The sequence below is a fragment of the Patiria miniata genome, unplaced genomic scaffold (genome assembly GCF_015706575.1).
Source record: "Patiria miniata isolate m_02_andy unplaced genomic scaffold, ASM1570657v1 HiC_scaffold_7, whole genome shotgun sequence".
Lineage (NCBI taxonomy): Eukaryota > Metazoa > Echinodermata > Asteroidea > Valvatida > Asterinidae > Patiria > Patiria miniata.
In genome coordinates, this window is record NW_024037074.1 from 23,101,937 (window position 1) to 23,114,325 (window position 12,389).

The 12,389-nt window shown below is 41.0% G+C and overlaps 1 protein-coding gene across 2 annotated transcripts; it reads right to left on the bottom strand.

The window, feature by feature from the left end:
- Positions 1-1,532: 1,532 nt before the first annotated feature.
- Positions 1,533-11,368, bottom strand: LOC119746483 (activin receptor type-2A-like). Of its 2 annotated transcripts, none has more exons than XM_038223452.1 (7): positions 10,943-11,368; positions 7,415-7,721; positions 6,038-6,436; positions 4,241-4,965; positions 3,841-3,979; positions 2,596-2,726; positions 1,533-1,800 (listed from the first exon to the last, which is right to left on the bottom strand). In XM_038223452.1, the coding sequence occupies exons 2-7, from the start codon at positions 7,479-7,481 to the stop codon at positions 1,630-1,632; spliced, it is 1,632 nt and encodes a 543-aa protein (XP_038079380.1). In that variant the 5' UTR covers positions 7,482-7,721; positions 10,943-11,368; the 3' UTR covers positions 1,533-1,629. The 2 variants fall into 2 exon arrangements, with proteins under 2 accessions (XP_038079380.1, XP_038079379.1); XM_038223451.1 differs by having other exon boundaries at positions 6,038-6,439.
- Positions 11,369-12,389: the final 1,021 nt, after the last annotated feature.

A 12,389-nucleotide genomic window follows, 5' to 3' on the forward strand; every position in this document is an offset into this window, starting at 1 on the left:
CACCACCAAAGCAATCTCAGCTCACAGCCAGTAGTGTGATCGTGCCATGGAAGTTATTTTTATCCTGGAACGGAACGCCATGCATTGGGACGAATCATTCACCTGATTAACAGGATTAACGACCACCGATCAAATGACGGAATTTCTTCAGGCATTGTATAAAGGTAAAACAAAACCTAATGTTCTCGTACAAAGTGAAGCTACTCGTATTTTTTTCATATGCAATGGCACAAGCATATGATAATGTTCAGGCAAGAGAAATCCTACGGAAAGGACTAGCCCATCCAATGATACTTATATGGCCAGATATTCTTGGCAAAAACCTGCAAATAAGACCCAGACTGCCATCCTAAGAAATGTTTACTTATAGTTAAAAATGAATACAACGCTTAAAAAATGCCAACCCTGCAATACATGCCACCAAGTGAAGTGAGATGGCGTACATGGCGACAGTAAACCGGACATTTTTGTTTTCCTTTGTGAAATTCTCATGTTAATATGTTAGAGTCAAGAATATTACCCCGGCTCCACTACTGAAGTACGTGTACTTCCATCAGTGTGTACACCAGTCTGGTAACCAATTTCTATTTCAATGACATCGTGTCGGATGGCGCTTATTTTTTTTATTAGGCAGGACACTTTTTCATCAAAGAGCAACATACTCTGGATGTCAGGAAACCTCAATAGAAATTTTGTGATAAGCCAACTGAATGTAATCCTCCATAAACAATTCAGGCGATTCACAATGCAGTGCGCCACCAAGAGTTTGCCACGGAGAGATCACTTTTCCTAGTGCATTGTGGGAGATGGTCGACAAATTTGCAGCGCGGGACATTTGAGATTGTTCGTTTTTCCGGTCAGTAGTTTCGTAGGCGTATGATTCAAGTATCTGTTTGCCCTTTTCTTTGCTTTTTATCAATACAGTGTTTTTTTGATAGGCGGCAGAACGCTATGCCCCAATCTATGACAAATTAGCTCAAGTTGTTTACCGACACTCATTCAAATGGGCCATTTTTTGTCGACCGTAAACTTGAAAAATGAATTCTCCATGGCAAACTCTTGGTGGTGCACTGCATTGTGAATCGCCCGAATGTGGTGGATTTTGAGGGATCTGAAAGGGTTAGAATAAAATGCTGATGTTTGAACACATATCCTGGTTCAGGGATGTGGTCAAGTCCAGCACAAGTCCTCCAGTCCCAATTCAACTCACAAGTTATTTAAAAGAGCTTAGACAAAGGCATTCCTTTGTTATTGTTCATCCGATGGACTTGTGAATGGACTTGTGATTCACTTGTGACGGATTTGCGATGGACTCAACTACATATCTGTAGTGGTTTGTACGCCAAAACTACCGAGGGCTTGAGCTCAGCGCCTTAGGTTTTTGTTATCTCGGGTAACCCGTTGTTCCAAGTCTTCAGTTGAATGGTAACCTGTACACAACCTACAAATGCATGGATGTAGGGACACATACTGATGTGGCTGCACACACCAATTCTTAGAATACTTGACATTCTTTGGGCATACCTCTAATTAAAATATTAAGAATATCCATGCGGCACTATCTCCCGATAACTGAGGTAACAAAAATGACGAGCATTGCCTGTCGGTGCATGTGAATACCAGAATACCTCAAAGGCTGGACTCCTTCGGGGGCGAGGGAGTGAGCGAGATCAGTGGGGCAGTGTAGGAGTTGCAACGAAGCAACTGGCTGAGTCGCTCCTCCACGCATCCGGCCGAGAGACGGGCCTCCGAATCGTGGTCCCAGCATTCCTCGATGGTCTCGAAGAGGAGCTGCATTCCCTGCGGCGAGAAGACATGTTAACATTTACGGATGTCCATCCTCGAATAATTTAGTATTTCGATTACTCGACACTGCGTTTGACGGAATATTCGGATGCAACTGCATGCCGCGCCAGTCAAAAGTTGCAAGCAGACCGCGCAAGTTACAATTTGCATGCGGCGATCGAGTGCTTTGCATTAAAGTATTTCATTTTCTAATGGTCCAGGGCTTTCACTTACTGAAAGGATGGGAACAACAAACCGCCATCGTCAAAAGTTACCTTCGGCCCAAAAGCACCTGATAATACAGTGTTGCAACTTTACGATAAGATAACAACACAGTCGTGTGTGTACATACGTATCTTTTTTTGTTTTTCTTCGAATATTCAAACCGGCAAAAAGCTATTTGAATATTCCGTTGCTGATCCAATTATTCGAATAGTTGGTATAATCAAGTATAATCAATTTTTGATTACCCCTCCTAGTCTTAAAAATTATTACAAATTTTTGTTGCCGCACTTTTGCAAATATAGCACACAAAATCCTTTTGTAATTTTCTGTGGAGCATGATAACACTTCAAAATTTCACAACCCCTTTATGTGGTAAGCATGTACGTGTAAGTGCTGCATTTTGCATACACGCACTGTATTACACAGTTAATTACCTACACTTCATATCCCATCACCTGAAGGTTTATAAAGGGTTTTAAACATTGCACTGAATTTTGATTTCACTGAAGGCGGCTTAATAATATGGACCTTGTGCAAAAAGTCTTTAAGAAATACTACGCAAGTTTGAAGTTCAACTCGACTTACTGAATGTTTGAGCCAGCTGTCTCTGAAGACTGGCCGCAGCCTCTTCACCACCACTACTTCCTGCATGTCTTCAAGAGTCGGAGCCTGACCGACCTCTTCTTCAAACGGGAGCATGTATTCATCAACTGGGCCTGAGAAGAACAATATTATACACAAATACTTCACAAAAAGCTAACTATTGCCTCTTTTTTTCCTTAACCCTCACCCCTAGGCCCTTTTTGCTAGGAACCATCCGCAATCCTCCAAAATTTTGCAACAGTGCCTAAATACTTCAAAATCGTCTGACAGTCCTGCCTCAAAATGCATTCATCGTCAATCTTCCAAAATCCTCATCCCAAAATTTTGCACTCATGTTCAAATGAAGGATAACCAACGCCTCAATCCTTCAAAATCATCAGACAGTCCTGCCTCAAAATGGATTCATCCTCAATCCTCCAAAATCATCCTCATCTCCAAACACCATTCATCCTCAATCCTCAAAAATCCTCATGTGCTTAAACACCTTTCATCCTCAATCCTCCAAAATCATCCTCATCTTCAAACACCATTCATCCTCAATCCTCAAAAATCCTCATGTGCTTAAACACCTTTCATCCAAAATCCTCGTGTTTTTCAAACACCATTCATCCTCAATCATCAAAAATTCTCCAAAACTGCAATAAGGATTTTGGAGGATTGAGGTGGGTTAGGGTTAACTTATAACATGCCAACATGGACATGTTGACACCACTTCAGGCCCAGTCTACAGTCAGTCCCACAATGATGAATGTCTGCTGCTGATATTTTGGGGAAGTTTACTTTTGGTAGTTTATAGTTGTAGCAATGTTTGTAAACATAAGTGCATCATTTATACATAGCCGGTCACACTTGCAATGAGAGTATATAAAAATGCTAGCAGTTGTGTAATGCATGAAATGACTATCGGAGCTTAGGTAAAGGAATGCAGGATTTCTTTATTGATTTTTTGGCTTTTTGTAAGATGGAAGTTGCGTCATGGAGATTTCTTGGGTTATATTTCTCAAGATTAGGGTGTGAACTATTTGTTGGAAAATTAAGGCTGGGTGTTAATATAAGCCAGAAGGTAGAGGATAGCAAGTTTCAGCAATTTCATAATAAAAAGTTTTGAGGAACTACTCTGCGAACTGTTTTCCGACAGTTTTGAGATATTTTATTTCTACGATTTAGTCGCAGTGCAGGACACTTATCCGTAGGCCACATACATGTATGGGCCAGGTTATCACCTACCTTCCTGTGCTGTGCAGCGAGATGCTATCTCCCACAGCACCAGTCCACAGGCGTACATATCGATACGCAAGAATGCATCCCTCTGGAATTGAATAGCGCCCTCTAACACCTCGGGGGCCATATATCGCCTTGTGCCGACCTGCAAGGAAATATATTCAGGGGAACAATAACCGATAACTGGAGTGACTGATAAGCCCTCGTTTGCTATACATGTATAAATAAACTTGTCAAATATTATACGGAACTGATGCCACTCAAAGTGAGAGCACTGAGAATGTGTCCATGATTTCTTGCACAGGAGAGAGTATTTAAGGGTAGAGTTCGAGAAGCCCAAAGAGATTTAGAGGCAAAAAGCCCAAAGAGATTTAAATTGACTTGCGGTTTGCGTTTCACATCTTACCTGTCCGTGAGTATCTCCAGGGCTTTTACCCGCTTCAAATTTACAAGCCAGCCCAAAGTCTGCAACGCATGCAGACAAGTCGTTTTTCAGGAGTACATTTTTACTCTTAAAGTCTCTGTGGGCGACGGCGGGCTTGGCGATGCAGAGAGTGGTGGCAGGCAAGTCTTCGTGAAGGAAGGCCAAGCCGTAGGCCATGGACAACGAGATCTTACACAGATCGTTCCAGGACAGTAGGTTGCCCTTGAGGTAGTCACACAGTGAGCCCCGGGGATGGTACTCAGTGATCAGCCACAGTTCCTGGTCCATGCCTTCCCCGTGCCGCTCTGTGCCGATGAAATACAGCAGGTTCTCGTGTCGGAGCTGAGGGATGGAGTAGATCTCCTGCTCCGTGATCCAGGACTGGCGGTCCTGCAGTGGGAATACTTTGACAGCGACCTGCTGGTGTCCCATCTGGGCTTTCCAGACGGCCCCAAACCGCCCTCGCGCTTTGATCTCCAGCAGCTGAATCGGCCGATGGCCCAAGACCGGCGATGGCGGGGAGAGCGGGCTGGGCTCGCTGTTGGGTACCGAGGTGAGCTGCGAGTACCGATAGCGACGACACATCCAGTACACACTGATGATGATAACGGTGAATGCAGTGATGGGAACCAGCGTGTACAGAACGGTTGTCAGTATGACGTTACTGCGGTTCTTCTTTTTGTCTTCATTAGGGCCTTGATCTTGAACTGTGGGAATAACATGTCAAGTTGTAGTATTACAAAAATCTTAAATGTATCCTCAGCTTTGAAGTGTGCACTCTGTTCATCTAACATAGCACTTTTTGTGAGCACACTGGAGCAGTTTGTAAAAAATTGAGTCATCACAAGTTAAACCACAAGTAAGGTCACTAATAAAAACACAGAATAAAAAAAATAACACAAGAATGCACTTGTCACAGTTCCTTTGAACAACTTATCACTTGACTTAAGACTGGATGACTATCAACCCTCCTATGCAAACATACATTCTGTGCCAAGTTGTCCTTGCAGTCAAAATCAATCAAGTGACTGTTTTCAACCCCTAAGAATTCCCAGCCCACATAAAGCAGGATTGACTGCCTTGGACTGCTTAAGTAACTTGATACAGCTGTGCTTTGACTCTGGGAGAGTGATACAACAGCTGTGACCACAGCTTGCCTGCTTTGTCTGTTGACCCAGTTTGACTAGACAAAGTACTTGCTTGACATACCTATGACCCAGCTCCCGGTGACCAGCCTTTGTTAAAAGTATTGCAGGGAAGTGGAAGTGAATTTTGACTGTCTTTGACTGCTTAAATAGCAGGGTTAATCGTCTTTTGTTTGGCTTGGGAGGACTTCACTTCAGGTCTGCATCAAAGGTTTAATAACTTAAAAGACAAATTTCACAACATGTACCTTCTCCATGTTCACTAAAAAATGTGCAGTGACACATAGTACATTGGTTCATCATGGTTTTAAACAGTGAAGTTTCAGTGGTTATAGGTCTGCTCAAGTGACATGTTTCAGAAGTTCATGCAGAGATGCCAACTGTACAGACTACAAAATAGTAATGATTCTTCCTGCAAAGAGTAATGCTAATGTAAATACATAGGACAACAGTCAAGTTTAAGAGTAACCACAGTACTTTTCAGAGTAACCACAATGTTGGCATATAGGACAGCTGGAATTTTCAAGAGTAGTAACATGCCTCAAAATCCTAATAACTACTCCAAAAGAGTAATGGTTGGCATCTCTGGTTCATGTATGACGACCTAAAGTAAATGGAGTCCACGGATACTCACATGGGTGCTCTGTTGAGAGCGGTTTGGGCTTTGGATCATGAATGAATTCATGGTTGCAGAGGTCACCCGAGCAGCAGCAGAAGTAACGATTCTCGCCATCGGAGTTTGCTTCGTGGGACACGCAGCGCTCATCCTCCACGCAGTCGTCGCTTCGCCCACTCTGCCAGCACCCCTTCATGATGACTTCAGCTCCCGTGGAGGTGTTGTGCCACAATATAAAGCATTTATGCGTCTCCACCTCCTCTGGGTCCAAATCCGCGTAGCCAAATTCCACATCGCAGTCTTTGATTGTGTTGCAATTACTGTCATTGCCCGTACACTTTTGTGAGTCATACTCTAAGCAGGATACTGTGGACAGGGGAAGGTTGACACTTGCTCCTGTAACACACCTGAGCAGTACTGCTGCAAAGGGATAACGAATCAGAAACAAATTTACAATGTACGTGTCATCAATATCTGTGGTTCAAAGTAAACTACATACAAATAGATGTAGCTCAAATCCTAAAGCCTGGTTCATACTTCTTGCATATGCGAAAGCGAAGCAAATTTTACGTCATGAAACTTTTGCTGCAAAATTTGCCGAGTTGAAAAATGTTCAACTTTTACAAATTCCCTGCGCAAATACTCCCCATGATGTCACAAATTCGCGTTCGCTTTCGCCCCGAATATGAACCGGGCTTTAATCCTACACCATTTTTGCTTCTAACCTTAAAGATAAGGCCAAGAAAAGTACCTTTATTTTCAGGTTATATGCATTTAACTTTAAAAAAAAAAAGTGATGGTGTCAACCCCACCCTACATTTTGCAGACGTCATTCTGTATTTTAAAAAATTTTAATTTCAATTTTTGTAATCTGGTCGGCAGTGCAGTGTTGCTGCGCAGTGCAACAAAGCCTATAAACAGCGCAGCAGACGCAGAATGATAAGTTGATTCACATGTTAACTGTTACGAATGTATATATCAATTTTTTATTAATCACCCATCATCCCTCATTCTGAGCAAAAAAAAAGAGAAGATTTAACCCACCCACCCACCCACCCTATTTTTTTCCATGTTATGGGAAACAACCTTTTTTCCTTTCTTGGCCTGACGAAAAAGTCTAGTTTTAGGAATAATACGCAGCAATGAAATTGAGGAAACTACTAAAAATAAAACTCTTGCCAGGAGAATAAGTAATATGTGAACAGAAACCTACAGCTGAAATTAATGCCGAATATCATATTAATTTGCTCAAGTTGAAGTTAAATCATACAGGAAAAAAATCTCATGTTGGAAGTCAAAACGTTCCTTTTGCTGTTACAGTGACGTGTAGAATTAAATGACTTGAGTAATCTACCCAACATTAAGGGGGGGGGGGAGAATTGAGCAAGTCCCAACCTGAATACGACAGCCACAGAAACAAGCACATCCTATAGATGAAATCCAAGCTGATAACTGGTGCCATGTCATCCACTGGTTCCTGGCAGTATCTTGGAAGGACTTGGCATACTCTTGGCGGACTCCGAAATGTGCTCCACTCGTTTGTTGTCACGTCTCACAACAATGGTTGGCTTATGTAAGCTCCGCAAAGTCTTACTACCGAGAATTTCAGCAAACGTAACACAGCATCACATGAAACATGTCACGTTTTTCATAAGGACACGATTTGAAATCTGTAGACCGATATGTACATGCAGGATCATCCCTGAAAGAGACAAATAATATGACACAATTACTGGTACATGTCAAACTCATCACTGGTTAAACTAATTACTAAACGTTGATATCTGTTGCCATACATGTACATTCTTACTCCTCCATGGTACATGTACATGTAGAACATACATGCAGATCAATTGACCCAATAATTAAAATGTTACACGTAATTTGAGAATGAGACTCTGTGCACTTGTTCACGATCACTGCGGTCGGGTAGCTTACATGTATGTGTACATGTACATCTCAAATGTACATGTTTATGTAGAGTACATGTACATACTTGTGTGTAGAGCACATGTTCCACGTCCATGTACATTTACATGTACATACATGTACATGTATGTAAATGTACACTGTAGGCCTATTTGTAAAGTGTACACCTACAATGTACACATTTACATGTTCATGTAATTGTATTTTTTTCCATACATGCACATGGACAATAGAAATTTGAGAAGCGGGGAGGGGATCTGGACCTCATATGGTGGCATTGTGTATTGTATTCATCACATGTACATGTACGCATATATACATGTATATTAAAGGCAGTGGATATTTTGCCGGAGACGGCAAACCTTCAGTAAACGTTAGTTTGCCGGATATGCACTGAACAAGCGCAGTTACTGGTTTTTTGTACTTAAACATTTTCCGGTGACAAACTTTAGTCTGGCTCCATACCAATATTATCGTTGTAACTTTGTGTTTACAAGATGGGAATCAGACCATTTTATAATTTCGGACTTTATTTCCCTTTAAAAAAAATCCTCCAGAGCCACAAATCTGAAAAAGAAAAAGTAATACTCTGCAATAAAATGTTTGAGACATATTAAAATAATAAAAGAAGAATATTCTTATTTATTTGGGGATGGGAAAAAAAAACGTAAAAAGGGGCAGGTATCAGGATTCGAACTCGAGACATCCCACTCAATAGAGCCATTGCTTAACCATTGCACCTATTGTGCTACACAACTTTGGTGGGAATTTAATACATGTTATAATTCAGCCCTATCTTAAAGAGTACAGCGGCCTCTGTTGATATGGATTGCCGCCGGCAAACCTTTAGTAAACGTTAGTTTGCCGGCGTTACCTCCGGCAAAATATCCACTATCTATATTAAATGCACAGCAAGTGTGGGTTTCTATTTGCGTACACTGTCAAGGTGCTATATTTCAAATTTATTTACTTTTTCAATAACTAGTTTTACTTTTTGTGAGTTCATTATCATGGTGACAGGATGAATGTACCGGTATGTACGGTACGTGTGCACAATGTATACATTTTTTGTTGGGGGGGGGGGGGGTTTAAGTACATGTACAATATGTACAACATGTACAACAATCTGGGAGATGATACTACTACAATGTATGACCCCTCCTCCTCTGATCAAAATAGCACCCCCCCCCTCCCCCACCAGCTCCTAGGATCTACATTTACATACAATGTACACCAATGTACCGGTATGCCCTTGAAAACAACATGTGCAACTACCATAGACTTATGTTTGTGGACAAACGCAGGGCTGTTTCGGTAACTTTTTGTGACATATGTGACATGTAAAGTTTCAAGTATAAGTTCCATCCAGGAAGGATGTGCAGTTCTGTTTATAATAAATGGTGGCATATAAAGATGTGATTATATTAGGGCTTTGAATTATGACGTCACATATCACGTAATGACATCATGATGATGTCACATAAATTTTCATCTATTATTATCTATTAACAACCTGCCGCTAGAGGGTGCTCTAACATTTTATGACGTCACCGTTCATTTTCTGTATCGTTGAAAGCAAGTTCACATCTTTAACCAATTTTAAATTAAAAGGCACTTCCGGTTTCAACCGGAAGGAAGGGTAAAAAAACAAACTCGGCATGTAGATCTGAGAAAAGCTCTGGTGGAATTAGCCTTCTTTGTTGCTGCATCAACATGAGTGTTGAAGTTGAGTTTTGAGTCTAGATGCACACCCAAGTATTTAGCAGAGTCAACCTCCTCCAGAATGTGGACACGGATGTTATATGCTGTTGGGACTGGTTTCCACTTGTTGGTAACACGTACTACCTGACATTTGGTTGGATTGAACTCCATCAGCCATGTACGTTCCCACTTCAGCAGTGCATCCAGATCTTCTTGACATGTGGAGATGCCAGTAGGTGCTTTCAAAGGTATTTTTGTCAAGTATTTTGCGTGATTTTTGTGGTGAACTTTGAACTTGCAACATTGACAAACATTGACAACATGGACAAACGCTAGTACGACGGATCAACATCCAAATGTCAAAGAAGGAGTTCTAGTGCCCCGGTTAGTGGGACTAGTTCTAGCCTAGGGGTAGATTGTGTGATGTCCGGATATGGAATTTATGACTTCCAATTTTGTTCATGTTCATGTTATGTTGAATTTTTTTTTAATGAAAAGACATGAATCTGGGACTGAGACACGTTTCCAATTTTGTTAGGAAATATGATTAATAAGACATGAACTGGAAATGTTTCTCAGTCCCAGATTCATGTCTTTTCAACATTTTTGCAATAATATTAATAGTAATATTGAGATGATAGCCTGTACAAAAAAGTGGGATCAGGTTAAGTCCGAGTAACTTGGACGCAACTTATCGCCTTTTTTAACATTTGGACATGGTCTGGCGACTATCGCCAGACCATGTCCAAATGTTAAAAAAGGCGATAAGTTGGGTCCAAGTTACTCGGACTAGATCAGGTTGTAACATTCTTTCCTTCCTGACTTATCATAATTCACATTGTCATTCATTATTCAGTGTTATTATTATTATTATTATACATTTTTGACAAAGTCATGGGTTCATTGTTGTGGAAAGACTGTACAGCCTATCTTGAACACGTTGAACATGTTGAACCACTTCAAAATAGGATATAAAAAAGTAATCAGTTAGGCCTAAAGACAAGTTAGTAAAGATAAAAACTTAAAGTAATCATCAGATCATGTAAACTGTAAAACAAAAAAAGGAATATTTGAAATTTAACGTATAATAAGAAAAGAAGAAGTAAAATTAACATGATAAAATCTATGTGTCATTCAATCATGTCCATTCGTTCTTCACAGTTTTTGCCCATGCTTTGAAATTGATCTCAAACATTTTGTCAAACATGTCAAACATTTGTCAAAGTCAAAATAAATTCAACCATTTCAACAAATTAAAGAGACACAAGATGACGCTCAGGAATGAGTACTTACATATTCTACATTGCTGTACCCACCATCTCAGTTACACACAGTCGACGTGACATACGCAAGAAAATGTACACATTGACATGCGCGGTTGATGTTTTCCACAGACGCGAACACTGCCATGCAGCACATGCATGCTGCTGCACAGTTTTGGCTAGGCCAGTCAAAAAAGACGGTCACTCCACGTTCACGATGCACCTTTTGTTCCCATCAATTAAGAATTCGTTGCAAGAATCAAGTGGTTGCAAAAATTTCACAGTACTTTGTAGATTTATTTCGTACATAAATTTGATTCAGATCGAATGTTCATTTTTCAGCATTTGAATTCAACCATACCGTTACCGAAATTCCATCACAAACACAATGTCTGCAAAACATCCAAGATGGCGGCCGCTTGCTTATTTTTAGCATAACCGATATGCAATACGGTATGTTTGGATTCATACGTACGCACTGGACCGAGTGGCTGGAATTTTGTTTCCCACGATACACGAGGTAACACGGAAGGGGGGGGGTTTACTAAATGACCGATGCGCATAATTATAGCATGTATAGCGCGTTTCTTCTTCCTGTTTCAAATAATTTCATGTTTTCCAATCGGTTTTACAACTTAAAATTTTCTTTTATTTCACTGTAAAGTTATTTTCCATTTCACTAGTCGGAGATATCTTCCCATACTACGCGGAACACAAAATTGCTAGGACAGAAAACCCAAAGGGGGGGGGGGGGGGGGGGGGGGGATATCTTCCCATACTACGCGGGACACAAAATTGCTAGGACAGAAAACCCAAAGGGGGGGGGGGGGGGGCAGGGGGAAACACTGCAATTCATTTTTACATTTTTGTTTTGATTGAAAGTGCATTGACATGGTAACCGGTAAAATTTGTTTCACTTCAATTAATGGAGAAAATCCAGGGCGCATGTTTCCCAAATAAAAAAAAAATCAGGGCTAATGTGGCCCCATATTTTCAATTTTTTTATGGGGAACTAGGGGGATGTGTAATTTTCGTTTTTTACACTTTGACACATTGAGCCATCTGAAGTGGGGGCCACGGACTGGGGTTGTACAATGTCAGCGGCGTAGCTAAGGAGCCGGGGGGGGGGGGGGTAGCCTTTCGCCAAAGCCATATCGTGGCTTAGAGCTGCGAAGCTGCGAGCGACTGGGTCATGAGGACTAATTCAGCATGCCCCCATAAAAAAAAATATTTGGCCCCCAGTCCCCCCTCCGCCCCCACTTGAAATTTGACAACCAGATAAAATAAAAAACATATAACAGTCCTACAATTAAGTTACCATGATTAGCAGTTTTAACATAAAATGCCTCTTTTTTCACGTTGTCTGTTTATTTATCGCGAAAAGCCTGTTTTTCGCAATTGGCTGTTTATCTTAACATCCCATGGAAATGGAATAGCACCACCTATTGTCTGACATTGACCATGATGTCGGTTTTGAA

Coding starts and splice junctions, on each gene's coding strand:
- LOC119746483 (XM_038223451.1), bottom strand. CDS start 7,481: ATGGCACCAGTTATCAGCTTGGATTTCATCTATAGGATGTGCTTGTTT. Junction 6,440..7,414: donor TCTGTGGCTGTCGTATTCAG/GTTGGGACTTGC, acceptor ATCCCTTTGCAG/CAGTACTGCTCAGGTGTGTT. Junction 3,980..4,240: donor CTGGAGATACTCACGGACAG/GTAAGATGTGAA, acceptor ATTTCCTTGCAG/GTCGGCACAAGGCGATATAT.